The 21,516-nt window shown below is 45.8% G+C and overlaps 1 protein-coding gene across 1 annotated transcript in view; it reads right to left on the bottom strand.

Moving 5' to 3' along the window:
* Positions 1-5,681: 5,681 nt before the first annotated feature.
* Positions 5,682-21,516, bottom strand: part of LOC131204559 (uncharacterized) — a 29,820-nt gene continuing 13,985 nt past the window's right edge. Inside the window, exons 6-10 of the mRNA XM_058195948.1 lie at positions 12,903-13,014; positions 10,639-10,752; positions 9,614-9,769; positions 8,553-8,690; positions 5,682-5,881 (exon numbers count right to left, since the gene is read on the bottom strand). Of these exons, the coding sequence (XP_058051931.1) occupies positions 5,682-5,881; positions 8,553-8,690; positions 9,614-9,769; positions 10,639-10,752; positions 12,903-13,014 (720 nt within the window). The remainder of the gene's footprint in view (positions 5,882-8,552; positions 8,691-9,613; positions 9,770-10,638; positions 10,753-12,902; positions 13,015-21,516) is intronic.

Here is a 21,516-nt window from a genome sequence, read left to right as displayed (position 1 = left end):
TTCGGTTCTGGGAAGTCCTGGGGGGTGGGGGGGGAGGGGGAGGGAGGGGGAGGGGAGATGAGGTAGAAAATGGATTGATGGTTAATGTACAGAGATGATTGAAGATGTATAATCAATGTAAGATCGGAGCTGCCTGGCTATCATTTCAGAATGATGGGAAGGAAGGAAGTAGAAGAGAGACGGAGGTAGGAAAGAGAAGAGGAGGAAGAGGAAAGGAAGGAAGAGGGATAGAAGAGGGAGAAGAAAGGAGTAGGGAGGAAGGAGGAGAGGAGGTAGATAAGAGAAGGGGAGGATAGTCGTGGAAAGTAGAAGAAGGTAGAGAAGGGAAGAGAGTAGGAAGGGGGTGGTGACCGGGCAGGTCCGATTAATTGTATATGATGGTACATTAAATATGTTATTGGATATGAATGTTAAAATAAAACTTTTTATATATAAAAAAAAAAGAGAGAGAAAGGAAGCCAAAAAAAGTGGGACAAAATGTAATGTGAATGACAAAAATTCAAAATATTTTTTTAAAAAAATTATTTTAGATAATCGAATCGGTTGAATTGTCCCACGGCGAGTTGGCCATGGTGGGTTGACCGTGGCAAGTGGGCTGTGCCGAATTGTCCCATTCCATTGAAAGGAATGCCTGCTTAGGATAGAAAAGGAAATTTGGGTGGGGTGGGTAGGGTGGGTGGGTGTAAAATTGACCAGGATTTTACCAATTTCAGGGAGCGGTGCAAACTGGCAGTGGTGCTAATTCACTAATCAGGGTTGCAGTGCTGAGCACAGCAGTTTAGGAAAAGATAGCTTGTCCGAGCCACCTCAGGGGAGAAATTCTGGGAAGCGGGGGCGGGGTGGGAGGAATATAAAACGATATGAGTCTGGCACAAGACAATAGGTATTGTGCTTTCTCCCCTGTGGGGTTTTTTTATTTATTTATTTACATTTATATCCCGCCCTTCTCCGAAGACTCAGGGCGGCTTACACTGTATAAGGCAATAGTCTCATTCTATTTGTATATTTACAAGGTCAACTTATTGCCCCAACAATCTGGGTCCTCATTTTACCTACCTTATAAAAGATGGAAGGCTGAGTCAACCTTGGGCCTGGTGGGACTAGAACCTGCAGTAATTGCAGGCAGCTGTGTTTTTAATAACAGGCTTCTTACCAGCCTGAGCCACACCGCGGCCCTTATTCATTAATTTTTTAATGAATTAAAAAAATTAAAACATCTGCAGATCTATTTGCGAATCTGAGAGAAGCAAATTTTTCGAATGTTCAAGGATCGCCGCGAACTGAAGACACATCTTTTCATTTGCGCGGGGCTGGCTTAAATTTTATGGATTTTATAGTTTTTATTATTAATTTTAAATGGGGTTTTAGTTTCTATATATTCTAAATTTTTAGGCAAATTATAATAAGTTTTTTAATCTTGCATTTTATATAATATTGTCTTGTCTGTTTTTATTTGCCTGTACACCGCCCTGAGTCCTTCGGGAGAAGGGCGGTATAAAAATAAAATAAATAAAATAAATAAATAAATAAATAAATTAAGTACAATTAGCGTGGCAAAACCCAACAGAGCAGCAAGGGGAACAACATTAGCCTTTACAGATTAACAGAGTTGGAAGAGACCTTTTAGGTCATCTTAAAATGGAATAACATGGAATAAAATGGGGAAAGGGACAGAATCCTAATGAATTGTGTTCAAATTCCACTCTTAGTATTAGAAGATTCATATTATACAGACAAGTCAAGAAACGTTCAAAGTGCTTAACCACAATTATAACTACAGGAAGTTCATAGCCGAAATCACAGACAGCTTGACAGGAAACTGAACTTAGATCGCTTTGCAAGATACCTGTGCCCTAGTTAGAAGAAGGATACATGAAATAAGCTTATAGCAACATTTAGGGGGGCAACTGAGATAGTGGGCTGTCAATAAGCCAATCATGCTCTGATATATGCTTGTACAACCATATAGAGAAAGATGTTTTTTTCATTTTCCTGTTTCCTGTATTGTCTCAAGTATAAAGATATGTACATCAGAACACCTCGTTGTTCAATGGGTTATATCTGCACAAAACCACTGATCCTGCGCAATCAAACCTTTTCTGTTTGATCCCGGAATTCCTTGTCAATCCTTTGAATTCCATAACAATCTAGTCCAACCCCGCCGCCACCCAAGCAGGAGACCCTACATCATTTCTAACAGATGGCAGTCCAGTCTCTTCTAGAAAGCTTCCAGTGATGAAACTCCCACAACTTCTGAAGGCAACTTCTGTTCCATTGATTGATTGTTCTCACTGTCAGAAAGTTCCTCCTCATTTCCAGGTTGAATCACTCCTTGGTCAGTTTCCATCCATTGTTCCTTGTTTGGCCTACCTTAGAAAATAGCTTGACCCCCTCCTCTCTGTGGCAGCCCCTCAGATATTGAAACACTGCTATCATGTCTCCCTGGAGCTGAAGTCCACCACTCTTCAAGGGGCCAAGTTTGGACATCCCTGTTCTAGAGTCTCAACATCTTTTTTCTAGTGTGGTGACCAAAACTGAATGCAGTACTCTAGGTGTGGTCTTACTAAGGCTTTATAGAGTGGTATTAGTGCCTCATTTGATTATTATTTTTTTTTGAATTTATATCCCGCCCTTCTCCAAAGACTCAGGGCGGCTTACATTGTGTAAGGCAATAGTCTCATCCATTTGTATATTATATACAGAGTCAACTTGTACTGCCCCCTCCAACAATCTGGGTCCTCATTTTACCTACCTTATAAAGGATGGAAGGCTGAGTCAACCTTGGGCCTGGTGGGACTAGAACCTGCAGTAACTGTAATTGCAGGCAGCTGTGTGTTAATAACAGGCTGCATTAGCCTGTTGAGCCACTTCCCAGCCCTTGATTGTATCCCTCTGTTAATGCAATTTAGGATTGCATTGGCTTTTTTGGTTGAAACTGCTGGCTCATATTTAGCTGATTGTCCACTAAGACTCCAAGATCCCTCTCACAGTTACTGCTATTAAGCCTGGTTTCACCCAGTCTATAGGTGTATTTTTGGTTTTTCTTGCCTAAGTGCAGGACTAACTAGAAATAAGGCATGGGGAACTCATCAAATTTGCAGATGACACCAAGCTGGCAGGAATAGCCAACACTCCAGAAGATAGGCTCAAGTTACAGAAAGATCTTGACAGACTAGAACATTGGGCGCGTTCTAACAAAATGAAATTCAACAGTGAAAAAAGTAAGATTCTACATTTAGGCCAAAAATAAAATGCACAGGTACTGGATATGTAGTACCTTGCTCAATAGTAGTAACTGTGAGAGGGATCTTGGAGTCCTAGTGGACAACCATTTAGATATGAGCCAGCAGTGTGCAGCAGTGGCCAAAAAAGCCAACACAGTTCTGGGCTGCATAAACAGAGGGATAGAATCAATATCACGTGAAGTGTTAATACCACTTTATAATGCCTTGGTAAGGCCACACTTGGAATATTGCATTCAGTTTTGGACACCACAATGTAAAAAAGATGTTGAGATTCTAGAAAGAGTGCAGAGAAGAGCAAAAAAGATGATTAGGGGACTGGAGGCTAAAACATATGAAGAATGGTTGCAGGAACTGGGTATGTCTAGTTTAATGAAAAGAAGGATTAGGGGAGCATGATAGCAGTGTTCCAATATCTCAGGGGTTGCCATAAAGAAGAGGGAGTCAAACTATTCTCCAAAGCACCTGAGGGTAGAACAAGAAGCAATGGGTGGAAACGAATCAAGGAGAGATGCAACTTAGAACTAAGGAGAAATTTCCTGACAGTTAGAACAATTAATCAGTGGAACAACTTGCCTGCAAAAGTTGTAAATGCTCCAACACTGGAAATTTTTTAAGAAAATGTTGGATAACCATCTGACTGAAATGGTGTAGGGTTTCCTGCCTGGGCAGGGGGTTGGACTAGAAGACCTCCAAGGTCCCTTCCAACTCTGTTATTATTAAACCAGCAACCCAGAACTAAAGGGCTTTTAAAGGTAGAGTCCTCTCTGGCTTCAGATGCAAACTTTTCCTTGCAAAATTGTTATCACGAGAAGGACCTTACTCACATGTAGGGCTTAACTCACTGAAAGGCAGAGTGTGCAATTTGCTAAATTCTTCCGTTCTCCTTGAAAGGAATGGATAAGGAGGAAAGCTGACGGAAACCATAAGATGTATGACTTTTCTTAAAGCTCATTTAATTTTCTAATTCCCTTCAATGAATCACTGAAGTTGGTTGAGGTTGTGGTCTCTAGGCAACGGTGTGTGTGTGGTGGGTTTCAAAAATTTTGCTACCAGTTCGGTAGACATGGCTAGGTGGGGGAGTATGTGACTGAGTGGGCATGGCCAATTTGATGTCACTCACGCCCACTCAGTCATATGAATGCCCCACCTAGCGACGCCCACAGGAAAAGGTAGGAATTTTTTTGGAATTTCCACCCATCTACCACCGCCCTGCCTTCGCCAGTTGCCCCCATTTCCCCAGGTGCCCCAGCCCTAGACCCGCTTCCTCACCCACCACCGCCTCTTTGTTCAGGCTGCTTATCTTCCACGGCGGCTGGAAGACAAGCTGACTGGAGTTTTCTGTGGCCCCCAGCCAGCTGCCGCTGCTGGAAAGTGACTGGCAAAGAAACCTCCCTTTGCTGCAGGCCGCCAAAAAGTACCGGAAGTTGCGGAAAAAGCTACTGCTGTCGCCATCATGTTCTTCGCACATGCACATCCCATTGGACTTGGAAGGCAATGGGATGCACGTGCGCGAAGAACATGGTGGCGACGAACATAGCGGGCAGGGTGAACGAGCAGCGACCGGGGGACCGGTTCAGGGACATGGCCAGCCGGCGATCGCTATCGGTTCATGCAAACTGGTGCAAACCGGCTGAATACCACCTCTGGTGTGTGTGTGTAGATCTTTTTCCCATTGTTCTGTCCCCCCTTCGCCTCCGTCCGAGTGATGGCTTAATTAGCCGGCACTATCAGCTCTGGCAGCGAAATAGCAAGCGTCTGCCAAGTGTCTCTGTTATCTCCCTCGATGCCGATGAGTCACCCAGGAACAAACAGTACTTCAGCTCTTAGTTAAGCAGTTGATTTGCCTGCTACGAAGAGGCACAGCAGCTCTTGCTGCCTTTATATCCTGTGGGGTGTGGCTCCATGACTCAGCACTTCCTAGGCCTGCCCCACCCTTGCTTCTGTTGTTCCCGCCTCTCCTGCCTACGAAACCTAGGGTCCAGCCAAGCCTGATTGCCATCAGCTGGGTCTGAAGGCGTGGCCTGGGGGGGGAAAGAGTCAGGGGACAGAGGCCTCGTTATCTCCTCCACCTGGCCTGCCTCTGGCTCCTGGAGCTGAGCCAGGGAAGCCGGTGCTCCTGAGGTAAATCCTGACAGCCCTTCCCCCTCACTTTCCAAGTCACTTTCTGCCAGGAGGCCCGGCTCGGGGGGTGCGGACACAACACCCATCCCAAATTCTATCAAAGACAGCAAAACATTCAAACCCCATTTGTTTTTAAACCTGGAGTTTATTTTTACCGAACTCCACGGGGAGGGGGAGAAAAAAAAAAAGCAGCAATCACTACAAAGCCGAGAAGCTACAGACCGTAGGAAGGCCATGGAATATGGAATATGGAATGCAAGGGAGGCAATACCTCAGAGCAGAACTGAGCCACTCCCTGTCCTGTGCTTATTTCACTTAGACAAGTAACTTTAGGATCCAAAGGCTGTAGAAAGTTGTCAGGAAGGAAGCCAGAATTTGAGATGCCCCTGAGTAGGTACACTTGATGGCACCTTTACTTTCTTCGTCCTCAGCTAGGAACTGTTTCTCATTTCCAAACATATCGCAGATATTTTTGGAACCGCATCCTTTCATAGTACGATTGATGTGTTCTCCACCTGAACGGGAAGAACAGCATGGGATCAAATAACTGAAGAGATAAAGATTCCTCAAGAACTTGCCCAGGCCTCCCACAAGGGTCCCACCAGTGGTGAAATCTTCCCTGGTTTGCCACCGGTTCGCTGCCCACACATGCACAATGCACACCAAAACCACGCTGTGTGCGGAAAAAGGAGGCTTGGAAAGGTATCGTATTTTTCGGAGTATAAGATGCACTGGAGTATAAATTGCAGCTTAGTTCGTGGGGAGAAAAATGAGGGGGGAGGGGAATCTGCCTACCAGGTTATCATCATCTGGCTAGTCCTTAGTCTGGTCAGCTTCAGCACATTAGTTTGCTGGATTTTATCCCCTACTTGGGGATAAAAAACAGCTTCTAAAGTACAACTGACCTTTGGAGAGAGAAGCAATGAGAAAAGCAGACAAACCATGGAGATAGCTTCGCTAGCACCTTGTTAGGGCTGAAAAAAAGCTTCACAGCTGAGAGTCGGAGGGAGCAGGCAAAGCCCAGAAGATCGCTAGTGCCTCATTAGGGCTGGAAAAAAAGCTTCAAAAAAGTTACATTCCGAGTAAAAGACACACCCAAATTTTCAGCCTCTTTTAGGAGGGAAAAAAGTGTGTCTTATACTCTGAAAAATACGGTAAGTAGAACAGTGGGGGGTGGGAAACAGCTGTATTGCGTGATTTAGATTCACTAGAAAGCAGGATTTCCTCTTAGTGATTTGAAATCACGCGGCACAGCTGATCATCGGAAATACTGGTTCGGAAGAACCAATAGCTTTTTTTTTTACAACCGGTTCGCCTGAACCGGTGTGAACCGGTAGCATTTCACTTCTGGCTCCAACCCAATGACACTCCAGGCTGCCCAGCAAAATGGCCTGGATGGTTTATATTGTTCCTGTGTCTTTCAGCCTCTGTCCAGCCAGCACCACAAAGTTGACTATGTAAGTTGTGTGCTGTGAAAAAGCTGAGAGTTTGGGCGGAGGTGCAAAGAAGAAGGTTTGTGTTTCTGTGGGGAAGTAAAAGCAGCCGGAATTACCAGCAGTATTCACAAGGAGCTAATAGTAAAAGTAGCTGTGGAGAAGAGTGAGGGGTGAACAATAGTATGTGAGTCAGGGGTGAAATCTACTTACCTTCCTTACCGGTTCGGAAGTACACGCGGCGCGCAAACTCGCATGCTCAGAAGGTAAAAAACACATTACTTCCAGGTTAAAACAGGAAGTAATGATGCCCCTGGCAGGTGAGCGGAGCTTTGCTCCACCATTGCTACCGGATCACCGAACTACCAGCTACGATTGCTACAGGATCGCGTGATCCGGGAGCATTTCATCCCTGATGTGAGTATGTGAGTCCGTGTGTGTGTGTCTGTGTGTGGTGTTCTAGGGACCAGCCATGAGTTGTTGGCTCTTTTGTGTCTTGAGCCCACCAAATTGGGGATAATTAAAAGAACCCATGACAAGGCAAAGCAGCAAAACACAAATAACAATCATATTGTTCCCTTCATCGCTCTCCCTCTCTCTCGCTTTCTTCTCTTTCTTTCTCTCTTTCTCTCTTTCACTTGTTCTCTTGCTCTTTGTCTCCCTCTTTTTCTCTCTGTCTCTTTTTCTCTCACTTTTTCTCTCCCTCACTCTTTGTCTCCCTCTTTCTTTCTCTTTCTTTCCTTCTTTCTCCCTCTTTCTTTCTCTCTCGCACTTATTCTCTTGCACTTTCTATCTCTCTTTCTCTCTGTCTCTCTCTCACTTGTTCTCTCTCTCTCTCTCTGTCTCTCTCTCTTTCTTTCCTTCTTTCTCCTCTTTCTTTCTCTCTCTCGCACTTATTCTCTTGCACTTTCTATCTCTCTTTCTCTCTGTCTCTCTCTCACTTGTTCTCTCACTCACTCTTTGTCTCACTCTTTCTTTCTATCTCTCTGTTTTCCTCTTTCTCTCTCTTTCTTTCTGTTTCTTTATCTCACTTGTTCTCTCTCTTTCTCTGTCTCTCTTTCTCTCACTTGTTCTCTCATTCACTTTCACTCTTTCTTTCTTTCTTTCTTTCTCCCTCTCTATCTCTCTCTCTGACTATCTCTGACTCGCTTTCTCCCTCTTTCTTTCTGTTTCTTTCTCGCACACACTTGTTCTATCACTCTTTATATCTCTCACTCACTCACTCATGGCTGGCTGGCTGGGGAATTCTGGGAGTTGAAGTCCGCACATCTTTAAGTTGCCAAAATGGAGAAATACCAAACGAGAGTTTGTTCCAGGCTCCCCTTTTATTTCAGGGGGGCTTTGAGTGACCCCTTAAAGTAGCCAAGTTTACTCCAGCTTCCACCATAGTTCAGCTACAACACCTTGCCAAATTGTTCAGTCGCTCACAAGATATGGGCCTTAGATCAGGGGTGAAATCCAGCAGGTTCTGACAGGTTCGGGAGAACCGGTAGTGAAAATTTCGAGTAGTTCGGAGAACCGGCAAATGCCATCTCTGGCTGGCCCCAGAATGGGGTGGGAATGGAGATTTTGCAATCTCCTTCCCCTGCCACGCCCACCAAGCCAGACCACGCCCACCAAGCCAGACCACGCCCACCAAGCCAGACCACGCCCACCAAGCCATGCCCACAGAACCAGTAGTAAAAACAATTGGATTTCACCACTGCCCTTGATCCTGGGGAATTCTAATGAAATGAAAGCATGCAGTACTTACCAGACGTTATGGTCGTAATTAAAGTAAAGCAATCGCTATCTTTGCCAGAACATTGCACTAAGTCTTTTTTACAGGGTTCCCCTATTTTGTTACAAGCGGGGCAGCGTTTCCCTTTCGGGTCTTTCTCTATTGGTGGCACTGAAAGAAGAGGATCGGAGGATTCTTAGTTAATTTATAGTCCAAATTGGGGTAAGCTTCATTCAGAGACCAGCATACAGGTAGTCCCTGACTTACGACAGGTCACTTAGTGACTGTTCAAAGTTACAACGGCGCTGAAAAAAAGAGGCTTGTGATTTCCCCCCCGCAACACACACACACACACACACACACACACACACACACACACACACACACTTAGCGACCATCGAAGCATCCCTGCGGTCACTTCACAGGGTTGTTGTAAGGGGCAAAAAATAGGAGAAGGAAGGAGTATATGAGCTATACCGTATTTTTGGGAGTATAAGACGCACCATTTTTCCCCCCAAAAAAGTGGTGAAAATCTGGGTGCATCTTATACTCCGAATGCAGCCCCACCCAGCTTCTGATCAGGAGGAAATGGGGATTTTTGCAACTAACCTTCCCCTGGATTCTGGAGGGAATGGAGATTATACGGTATCCTTCCCCTGTCATGCCCACCAAGCCACACCCACCAAGCTATGCCATGCCCACAGAACCGGTAGTAAAAATTCTGACTGGCCCCGCCCCCATCTATTCTCTGCCTCCCGAGTCCCAGCTGATCGGGAGGAAATGGGGATTTTGCAATATCCTTCCCCTGCCATGCCCACTAAGCCACACCCACCAAGCCACACCCACAGAACCGGTAGTAAAAATTCTGACTGGCCCCGCCCCCATCTATTCTCTGCCTCCCGAGTCCCAGCTGATCGGGAGGAAATGGGGATTTTGCAGTAAGCTTCCCCTGCCACGCCCACCAAGCCACGCCCACAGAACTGGTAGTAAAAAAAAATTGATACCCACCCCTGAACTAAACCCAACTAACTCAACTAAAGTTGCTTTAGCTGACAAGTGGGGGTTTAAAATCCTTGGTGTAAAGCAGCTCTTACATGTGGGTGTAATTTTGGAGCAGTCTTCGTCCTTGCAGCAGTAATTTTGCAAATGGTACGTTTGTCCATTCCCCAGATCAAAGTGCAGCTGGGGGCTGTCACACGCCGTAGGATTGCCACAGCTTTTCATGAATTCGTGCTGAGTGACGCCACGTTCTGTGGAAGACCAAGAAGGAAATAAAAAGGGCATTTCGGAAGGTTGGGAAAAGGCCTTCCCTAAGAAAGATGGTCTTTGCCTGAGCAACAGGTTTCATGGACCTACTCTCTGTGCATCCTGACCTTGTTCCCACAACCTATTCAGTTATTGAATCCTGAATATTATGTTGGGTTGACATATTGAAACATAAACGTCTCTAATGGGCTGGTTCACACAATATGGTAAGAGGAGGAGGAGTTGGAGTTGGAGTTGGAAGAGGAGGAGGAGGAGGAGGAGGAGGAGGAGGAGGAGGAGGAGGAGGAGGAGGAGGAGGAGGAGGAGGAAGAGGATAGGAGTTGGAGGAGGAGGAGGAGGAGGAGGAGGAGGAGGAGGAGGAGGAGGAGGAGGAGGAGGAGGAGGAGTTGGAGTTGGAGTTGGCGTTGGAGGAGGAGGAGGAGGAGGAGTTGGAGGAGGAGGAGGAAGAGGAGGAGGAGGAGGAGGAAGAGGAGTTGGAGTTGGAGGAGGAGGAGGAGGAGGAGGAGTTGGAGTTGGAGGAGGAGGAGTTGGAGTTGAGTTGGAATTGGAGGAGGAGGAGTTGGAGGAGGAGGAGGAGGAGTTGGAGGTGTAGGAGTTAGAGTTGGAGGAAGAGGAGGAGGAGTTGGAGTTGGAATTGGAGGAGGAAGAGGAGGAGTTGGAGGAGTTAGAATTGGAGGAGGAGGAGGAGGAGGAGGAGGAGCTACCCAAGAATTCTTGGGAATACAGTAGAGAATTTTCCAACCCCACAACCAGTAGAGATTGCTTGCTGTAGTTGGGAATTTCCATCCGCCCAACGATACACCCCACCCCGTACCCCCCACACACACCCCGCATTCAAGATCCTGGCACCGACCCAGCTTAGATTCCACAATCGCAATGACACAGGTTTCTCCTTCAGTGCAGTTCTCCTTGGGACCAGTACAGGAAGTGCTGTTGCTCTCGCATGTTTCACATTGCAAACAACTGGCTTGAAATGGTAAAACAAAGATCAAGACAATTAGTACGTTTGAACAACGGGCAGGAGGAGGAGGAGGATGATGATGCAAATGTTCTGAACATCTGGAGCGTATTTATTTATTTATTTATTTATTTGTTTGTTTGTTTGTTTATTTATTTATTTATTTATTTATTTATTTATATTTTTATACCGCCCTTCTCCAAAGACTCAGGGCGATTTACAGCCGAAATAAAATAATTACACAAAAGTTAAAAAAACACAATAAATCCTTAAAAATCTAATTCAATTGGCCTAAATTTAAAATGATGAAATAAAGTTATAAAAAACAAACCCCAATAAAAGCCCCATTAAAATTACCATTAGGCCAGGCCCGCTCGATGAAATAAAAAGGTCTTGAGCTTGCGCTTAAAGGTCCGGAGGTCAGGGAGTAGACGTAGCCCCAAAGGTAGTTCATTCCACAGGGCAGGTGCCCCCACAGAGAATGCTCTTCCCCTGGGAGTCGCCAGCCGGCATTGCTTATCTGACGGCACCCTGAGGAGGCCCTCCCTGTGAGAGCACACAGGTCGATGGGAGGTTGTTTGTGGCAGTAGGCGGTCCCGTAGGTAACCCGGTCCCAAGCCATGGAGCGCTTTAAAGGTGATAACCAGCACCTTGAATTGCACCCGGAAGACCACCGGTAACCAGTGCAGTGCAGCATCAATGATGGTGAACCTTTTTGGCACCGAATGCCCAAACCGGAACGCACATGTGCACGCCGGGGTGTCGGAAACCCAAAGACCCGCCAGCCAGTGCGCATGTGCACGCTGGCCAGCTGGTTTTCAGGTTTTCGGCACACACATGTGCCAGAGCACCAGAAAACCCGAAGACCAGCAGGCCAGCACATACATGCGCACTGGCCAGCTGTTCTTTGCGTATGCTGGAGCATCAGAAATCTGAAGACCAGCTGGCCAGCATGCATGAGTGCGCTGGAAACCAGAGGAGTAGCTGGCAATGGTGCGCATGCCCACAGAGAAGGCTCTGCATGCCACCGGTTCGCCATCATGGGTGTAAATCCTTGCTCATAGCAGTGAGCAACAGGAGCATGGTAGAAAAAAATAGAATTAGTATGAAGCAGGGGTCTCCAACCTTGGTCCCTTTAAGACTTGTGGACTTCAACTCCCAGAGTTCCTCAGCCAGCTTTGCTTTGCGGGCGGAGAAAGCTTTGCTGGCTGAGGAACTCTGGGAGCTGAAGTCCACAAGTCTTAAAAGAGCCAAGTTTGCAGACCCCTGCTTTAGGGTATTATATGGGGGCAGGGAGATATACGATTCTGTACACCAGGTAAATATCTATGGAGATTCTCAGTCATCCAGGTCATGGTTGTCCCAAAGATGCTTTTCTAAGAGGCAACTGGACTTTCTGGTTTTTCTTTGAAGACGTTTCACTTCTCATCCAAGAAGCTATAGATTTAAACTTAATGTTAAGCGCTTCAATCTTGATTGCAGAAAATATGACTTCTGTAACAGAGTTGTTAATGCTTGGAATACACTACCTGACTCTGTGGCCTCTTCTCAAAATCCCCAAAGCTTTAACCAAAAACTGTCTACTATTGACCTCACCCCATTCCTAAGAGGTCCGTAAGGGGCATGCCTACCGTTCCTGTCCTATTGTTTTCTTACCGTTCCTGTCCTATTGTTTTCTTTCATTATATAATATAACAATATTAAATATAATATAATATCCAATTAATATAGTTATTGCATGCTTATGCTTATATATATATATATGCTTATATATTATATAGTTACTTTCATGCTTATGCTTATATATACTGTTGTGACAAAATAAATAAATAAAAAATAAATAAAGTTGCTTCAGCTCTCTGAAGAGAAATTCTCTCCGAAAAAGCTTCTAGGATGAGAAGCGAAACGTCTTCAAAGAAAAACCAGAAAGTCCAGTTGCCTCTTGAAACAACACATGGTTTCCCAACCAAAACCATTTTAAGACGTGCGGACTTCCACTTCCAGAATTCCTCAGCCAGCATTGCTGGCTGAGAAATTCTGGGAGTGGAAGTCCGCACCTCTTAAGTAATTGGGAAGCCCGGCTCTATGCCCAATACAGCTGGGATCCGATTCCGTTTGTCCAATGGAGCCCCTGAGCACTGAGCAAAATCCGCCTTTACCTTTTGCTAGAAGTATAAAGCAAAAGAAAAGTTGTAGAAGACCCTGCATCTTGTCGGATCTTAAGGATCTATCTTCTGGTGATGAATCTTCAGAAGTCCTTGGGATGGCGCCCTGAGAAAGCAGGGAAGTCAAATAAGTATTACATGTCTTAAACCAGGGGTCTCCAACCTTGGCAATTTTAAGACTTGTGGACTTCAACTCCCAGAATTCCTCAGCCAGCTTTGCTTACTCTTTTGTAATCCCTTCCTCTGCAATCTCTCCACTTTGGTGGGTAAGAGAAACAGACACGTCTGTCTGAGGGATTCTGGGAGGAAGTCCGCACCTCTTAAGTAATTGGGAAGCCTGGCTCTACACCCAATACAGCTGGGATCCGATTCCATTTGTCCAATGGAACCCCCGAGCACCGAGCAAAAACCGCCTTTACCTTTTGCTAGAAGTACAAAACAAAAGAAAAGTTGTAGAAGACCCTGCATCTTGTCGGATCTTAAGGATCTATCTTCTGGTGATGAATCTTCAGAAGTCCTTGGGATGGCGCCCTGAGAAAGCAGGGAAGTCAAATAAGTATTACATGTCTTAAACCAGGGGTCTCCAACCTTGGCAATTTTAAGACTTGTGGACTTCAACTCCCAGAATTCCTCAGCCAGCATTGCTGGCTGAGAAATTCTGGGAGTGGAAGTCCGCACCTCTTAAGTAATTGGGAAGCCCGGCTCTATGCCCAATACAGCTGGGATCCGATTCCGTTTGTCCAATGGAGCCCCTGAGCACTGAGCAAAATCCGCCTTTACCTTTTGCTAGAAGTATAAAGCAAAAGAAAAGTTGTAGAAGACCCTGCATCTTGTCGGATCTTAAGGATCTATCTTCTGGTGATGAATCTTCAGAAGTCCTTGGGATGGCGCCCTGAGAAAGCAGGGAAGTCAAATAAGTATTACATGTCTTAAACCAGGGGTCTCCAACCTTGGCAATTTTAAGACTTGTGGACTTCAACTCCCAGAATTCCTCAGCCAGCTTTGCTTACTCTTTTGTAATCCCTTCCTCTGCAATCTCTCCACTTTGGTGGGTAAGAGAAACAGACACGTCTGTCTGAGGGATTCTGGGAGGTGAAGTCCACAAGTCTTATAGTTGCCAAGGTTGGAGACCCCTGTCTTAAACAACTACAGGAGGGGTGTCAAATTCAAGGCCCGTGGGCCAGATCCAGCCCGCGGTGTGCTTAGATCTGGCTTGTGGGGCCGCCTCGGAAACAGCGAAGGACTGGCCCGTGATGCCTCTGCCAGCGAAAACGGAGGTCAGGAGGGCCAGGGATAGGGGTTGTTCCTCTGCCCTGGTCCTATTAGACCTCTCAGCGGCTTTCGATACCATCGACCATGGTATCCTGCTGCGCCGTTGGAGGGATTGGGAGTGGAGGCACCGCTATCGGTGGTTCTCCTCCTATCTCCGACCGTCGCAGTCGGTGTTGACAGGGGCAGAGGTCGGCCCGAGGCCCCTCACTTGTGGGGTGCCGAGGGATCGATCCTCTCGCCTTCTGTTCAACATCTACATGAAGCCGCTGGGTGAGATCATCAGTGGGTTCGGTGTGAGGTACCAGCTGTACGCCGGATGACACCCAGCTGTTTTTTTCCACACCGACCACCCCAACGGTTATCAAGTGCTGTCCCGGTGCCTGGAGGCCGACGGGTCTGGATGGGGAGAAACAGGCTCAAGCTCAATCCTCCAAGACAGAGTGGCTGTGGATGCCGCATCCCGCACAGTCAGCTAAATCCTGACCATCGGTGGCGAGTCATTGGCCCCGATGGAGAGGGTGCGCAACTTAGGCGTCCTCCTGGATGAACGGCTGTCTCTAGAAGATCATTTGACGGCCGTCTCCAGGAGAGCGCTCACCAGGTTCGCCTGGTGCGCCAGTTGCGCCTTTCTGGACCGGGAGGCCCTTTGCACGGTCACCACGCCTTGTGACGCCTCGCCTGGATTACTGCAACGCCTCTACATGGGGCTTCCTTGAAGGGCATCCGGAGGCTGCAGTTAGTTCAGAATGCGGCTGCGCGGGTGATAGAGGGAGCCCCTCGTGGCTCCCGCATAACACCCATCCTGCGCAGGCTGCACTGGCTACCTGTGGCCTTCCGGGTGCGCTTCAAGGTTTTGGTGACCACCTTTAAAGCGCTCCATGGCATAGGGCCGGGTTATTTACGGGACCGCCTACTGCGACCAGATACCTCTCACCGACCCGTGCGCTCTCACAGAGAGGGACTCCTCAGGGTGCCGTCAGCTAGGCAGTGTCGGTTGGCGACGCCCAGGGGAAGGGCCTTCTCTGTGGGGGCTCCCACCCTCTGGAACGAACTCCCCCCAGGACTTCGTCAACTTCCTGACCTTCGAACCTTCCGTCGCGAGCTCAAGACACATTTATTCATCTGTGCAGGACTGGCTTAGATTTTTAAATTTAGAGGGGTTTTAAATTGATTTTAATATTTATATTTGATATTTCTATTTCTATTTTTAATAATTCGGGCGCTAGAATAAGTTTTTTAAGGATTATTTTAATTTGTATATTGATATTGATGTTTTATATGCCTGTAAACCGCCCCGAGTCCTTTGGGAGATAGGGCGGTATATAAATTCGAATAATAAATAAATAAATAAATAAATAAATAAAAATCTAATTCAATTGGCCTAAATTTAAAATGATGAAATAAAGTTATAAAAAACAAACCCCAATAAAAGCCCCATTAAAATTACCATTAGGCCAGGCCCGCTCGATGAAATAAAAAGGTCTTGAGCTTGCGCTTAAAGGTCCGGAGGTCAGGGAGTAGATGTAGCCCCAAAGGTAGTTCATTCCACAGGGCAGGTGCCCCCACAGAGAATGCTCTTCCCCTGGGAGTCGCCAGCCGGCATTGCTTATCTGACGGCACCCTGAGGAGGCCCTCCCTGTGAGAGCGCACAGGTCGATGGGAGGTTGTTTGTGGCAGTAGGCGGTCCCGTAGGTAACCCGGTCCCAAGCCATGGAGCGCTTTAAAGGTGATAACCAGCATCTTGAATTGCACCCGGAAGACCACCGGTAACCAGTGCAGTGCAGTATCAATGATGGTGAACCTTTTTGGCACCGAATGCCCAAACCGGAACGCACATGCGCACGCCGGGGTGTCGGAAACCCAAAGACCCGCCAGCCAGTGCGCATGTGCACGCTGGCCAGTGGGTTTTCAGGTTTTTGGCACACACATGCACCAGAGCACCAGAAAACCCGAAGACCAGCAGGCCAGCGCACATATACGCACTGGCCAGCTGGTCTTTGCGCATGCTGGAGCACCAGAAATCTGAAGACCAGCTGGCCAGCATGCATGAGTGTGCTGGAAACCAGAAGAGTAGCTGGCAATGGTGCGCATGCCCACAGAGAGGGCTCTGCGCGCCACTGGTTCGTCATCATGGGTGTAAATCCTTGCTCATAGCAGTGAGCAACAGGACCATGGTATAAAAAAATAGAAATAGTATGAAGCAGGGGTCTCCAACCTTGGTCCCTTTAAGACTTGTGGACTCTGGGAGTTGAAGTCCACAAGTCTTAAAGGGACCAAGGTTGGAGACCCCTGGTCTGAAGGACAAGAAGATAATATGGGTAGTGTTTATTGTTTGTTTTCCTGTTTGTTTATTCAAGTTATGGGTCGCTCTAGGGTGGTATCGGGGAGGGGGCGGGGAGAAAGCATTTCAACTTAGTCACGGGCATAGAAATTTCCAGAAGGGAAGCTTCAATCACAATATTACAAGAGCAAAAAATAGATTCAAGCTTAATGTCAACCGCTTCAAACTTGATTGCAGAAAATATGACTTCTGCAACAGAGTTGTTAATGCTTGGAACTCATAACCTGACTCCATAGTCTCTACTCAAAATCCCAAAATCTTCAACCAAAAACTGTCTACTATTGATCTCACCCCATTCCTAAGAGGACTATAAGGGGCGTGCATAAGAGCACAAAAGTGCCTACCATTCCTGTCCTATTGTTCTCTTTATTATATCTAATTAATATAGCTAATGCATATTCTTTACTCATATATATATATATGAGTTGAATAAATAAATAAGATGATGTCTGTACGATGACAGAGGTTGTATTTGCATCCGATGCTGTTCCTCAGGTGACTAACCCAACCACTGTTTGAGCAAGTTGTAAGAACCACTTCATACTTAAAGTATGACGTATATAACATGGCTTATTTTATATTTACGTGTATGTTTCTATTCCATTTGTTTTAGATATTTTTATTTTCTCCAGTCCCATTGACCTTCCAGAAGTTGGTTGGTGGCCTTTGCAGAAAAGCATCTATTTAATGAATAAGCATAGAGCCATCCAAGTGCGAATGTTTACTGGGATCTTCTTTAAATTTAAATTAGATTGATCGATTAACAACAGATCCTATCTTCCCCCATATCTGGTTTCTGCCCTCTCCTTCTTTTAATCGTATTTTGCATTACCTTATTTATGTTTTTAGTTCATATAGTTTTTCTCTTTTATGATCGTAAGCCGCCCGAAGTTACCTTTTGAGATAAGATGGGCGGCCTATACATTTTTATGAATCAATAAGGGCCGTGGATAGCTCAGGCTGTTAGGAGCCTGTTATTAGAACACAATAGCCTGCAATTACTGCAGGTTCAAGCCCGGCCCAAGGTTGACTCAGCCTTCCATCCTTTATAAGATAGGTAAAATGAGGACCCAGATTGTTGAGGGGGGCAATAAGTTGACTTTGTAAATATACAAATAGAATGAGACTATTGCCTTATACACTGTAAGCCGCCCTGAGTCTTCGGAAAAGGGCGGGATATAAATGTAAATTTAAAAAATAAATAAATAAATAAAAATACTTTTTTTTCAAGGATTTTTTTAAAGCAATTAAAAATAGAGAGTTTTGTGGTTAGTTGTGTTTGTTCTGGCCACAACGATACCGAAGAATCATAGAATCATCAAATAAAAATCGAAAGCTGGCAGTTAAGTAAGTAAGCCCCATGCCTTACTACCTCATCTTGGTTCAATATAGTTGAACGTTGTCCCTTTAGGGCAGGGGTCTGCAAACTTGGCTGTTTTAAGACTTGTGGACTTCAACTCCCAGAGTTCCTCAGCCAGCAAAGCTTTGCTGGCTGAGGAACTCTGGGAGCTGAAGTCCACAAGTCTTAAAAGAGCCAAGTTTGCAGACCCCTGCTTTAGGGTATTATATGGGGGCAGGGAGATATACGACTCTGTACACCAGGTAAATATCTATGGAGATTCTCAGTCATCCAGGTCATGGTTGTCCCAAAGGTGCTTTTCTAAGAGGCAACTGGACTTTCTGGTTTTTCTTTGAAGACGTTTCACTTCTCATCCAAGAAGCTATAGATTTAAACTTAATGTTAAGCGCTTCAATCTTGATTGCAGAAAATATGACTTCTGTAACAGAGTTGTTAATGCTTGGAACATACTACCTGACTCTGTGGTCTCTTCTCAAAATCCCAAAAGCTTTAACCAAAACCTGTCTACTATTGACCTCACCCCATTCCTAAGAGGTCCGTAAGGGGCGTGCATAAGAGCACAAACATGCCTACCGTTCCTGTCCTATTGTTTTCTTATCGTTCCTGTCCTATTGTTTTCTTTCATTATATAATATAACAATATTAAATATAATATAATATCCAATTAATATAGTTATTGCATGCTTATGCTTATATATACTTATGCTTATATATTATATAGTTACTTTCATGCTTATGCTTATATATACTGTTGTGACAAAATAAATAAATAAATAAATAAAGCTGCTTCAGCTCTCTGAAGAGAAGTTCTCTCCGAAGAAGCTTCTAGGATGAGAAGCGAAACATCTTCAAAGAAAAACCAGAAAGTCCAGTTGCCTCTTGAAAAAGCCCATGGTTTCCCAACCGAAATCCTATTAAGAGTTGCGGACTTCCACTTCCAGAATTCCTCAGCCAGCATTGCTGGCTGAGAAATTCTGGGAGTGGAAGTCCGCACCTCTTAAGTAATTGGGAAGCCTGGCTCTACACCCAATACAGCTGGGATCCGATTCCATTTGTCCAATGGAACCCCCGAGCACCGAGCAAAAACCGCCTTTACCTTTTGCTAGAAGTACAAAGCAAAAGAAAAGTTGTAGAAGACCCTGCATCTTGTTGGATCTTAAGGATCTATCTTCTGGTGATGAATCTTCAGAAGTCCTTGGGATGGCGCCCTGAGAAAGCAGGGAAGTCAAATAAGTATTACATGTCTTAAACCAGGGGTCTCCAACCTTGGCAATTTTAAGACTTGTGGACTTCAACTCCCAGAATTCCTCAGCCAGCTTTGCTTACTCTTTTGTAATCCCTTCCTCTGCAATCTCTCCACTTTGGTGGGTAAGAGAAACAGACACGTCTGTCTGAGGGATTCTGGGAGGTGAAGTCCACAAGTCTTATAGTTGCCAAGGTTGGAGACCCCTGTCTTAAACAACTACAGGAGGGGTGTCAAATTCAAGGCCTGTGGGCCAGATCCAGCCCGCGGTGTGCTTAGATCTGGCTTGTGGGGCCGCCTCGGAAACAGCAAAGGACTGGCCCGTGATGCCTCTGCCAGCAAAAACGGTGCTCAGGAGGGCCACAGGCGGCCCTCCTGAGTTCTGTTTTCGCTGGCAGAGGGCCAACAAAACAAAACAAAAACAAAACAAAAGGAGAAATGTTTCCCCTTTTGCATTTGAGCATGAGAGAAGGGACAGGAAAGGAGGAAGGGAAAGAGGAAAGACAAAGACAAAGAAAAAGAAGGGAAGGTGGGAAGAGAGCAAGGAAGGAAAGATAAGGAAAGAGGGGAAGGAAGAAGAAAGGAGAAGGAAGAGGGAAGGAAAAAAGAAGGGAAGGAAGGAAGGAAGGAAGGAAGGAAGGAAGGAAGGAAGGAAGGAAGGAAGGAAGGCATATGAGAAGGTGAAGGAAGGGAAGGGGGAAAGGGGGAGGGGAAGAGGAGGAAGGAAGGAAGGAAGGAAGGAAGGAATATGAGAAGGTGAAGGAAGAGAAGGAAAGAGGAGGGGAGGGAAGGAAGGAAGGAAGGCAGGCAGGCAGGCAGGCATATGAGAAGGTGAAGGAAGGAAGGAAAAGGGGAGGGAGGAAGGAAGGAAGGAAGGAATATGAGAAGGTGAAGGAAGGAAAAGGGGAGGGGAAGAGGAGGAGGAGGAGGAAGGAAGGAAGGAAGGAAGAAGAAAAGGAAGGAAGGAAGGAAGCAAGGAAGGAAGGAAGGAAGGAAGGAAGATTATAATGAGAGTGAGGGAGGGTCTTAGGGAAGTCCTGCCTTAGCACATGGTCACCACGGGTGCCCCCAACATGAGTGATGTCGAGCTGGCTACACCCATCAATCACGCCCCCAACCCCCCCCCCAGGTCAAACACAACCCTGAGACATCCCTGAACTACAGGTAGTCCCTGACTTAGCACCATTTAGTGACCTTCTAAGTTAAGACGACACTGGGGGGAAAAAGCAACTTAGGACCGATTTTCACACTTACGACCATTGCAGCATCCCCATGGTCACATGACCATGGCATGGTCAACCCACCGAACAGCCGTCTTGCTTAGTCACAGAAATGTTGAACATCCCCATTACTTGTATTGGGGTTCAGTTCTTCTTTCCTGTAGGTCTTTGCTGCCACCTGGTGGTATGTTTGCAACCGACACCTGACCGCCGCTTTTAACTATTTCATTACTACAGGTAGTACGGCCACAATGGAGCCCAACATTAAAAGTGACTAAGTGAGAAATTAAGTGCAGCCTTGTTCCATTTTATGCCTTGTCTTGCCACATTTAACACCACCGACAATATTTAACACCACCGACAATACATCTACCATTCAAAAAGACCTTGACCATCTAACCGCTTGGTCTAAAATTTGGCAACTACAAATCTCAACCAGCAAGTGCTCAGTCTTACATATTGGAAAAAAGAACCCAATCACTAAGTACATGCTTGATGGACATTACCTTACAGATGACCCCCACCCTGTCAAAGACCTTGGAGTTTTCATATCTAATGATCTAAGTGCCAAAGCCCACTGCAACTACATAGCAAAAAAGGCTCTAAGAGTTGTTAACTTAATCTTACGTAGCTTCTTTTCCAAAAACACCACACTACTGACCAGAGTATATAAAACTTTTGCTAGGCCAATTCTTGATTACAGCTCGCCTGTCTGGAACCCTCACCACATTTCTGACATCAATACAATTGAGCGTGTCCAGAGGTATTTTACGAGAAGAGTTCTCCACTCCTCTGTAACCAACAAAATACCTTATCCCACCAGACTTGAAATCCTGGGTTTAGAAAACTTGGAACTCCATCGCCTTCGACAGGACTTGGGTTTAGCTCATAGAATCATCTATTGTAATGTCCTTCCTGTTAAAGACTACTTCAGTTTCAACTGCAATAATACAAGAGCTACCAATAGATTTAAACTTAATGTCAACCGCTCCAATTTGGATTGCAGAAAATATGACTTCTGTAACAGAATTATCTGTGCTGGGAATGCATTACCTGACTGTGGTCTATTCTCATAACTCCAAAAGCTTTAACCAAAATCTATCCACTGTTGACCTCACCCCATTAAATAAGAGGACTTTAAGGGGCGTGCATAAGAGCACAAACGTGCCTAC

The sequence above is a fragment of the Ahaetulla prasina genome, chromosome 10 (assembly GCF_028640845.1).
Source record: "Ahaetulla prasina isolate Xishuangbanna chromosome 10, ASM2864084v1, whole genome shotgun sequence".
Classification (NCBI taxonomy): Eukaryota; Metazoa; Chordata; class Lepidosauria; order Squamata; family Colubridae; genus Ahaetulla; species Ahaetulla prasina.
Note: the sequence above shows the minus strand (reverse complement) of the source record. Positions and strands in the feature narration are given on the sequence as shown.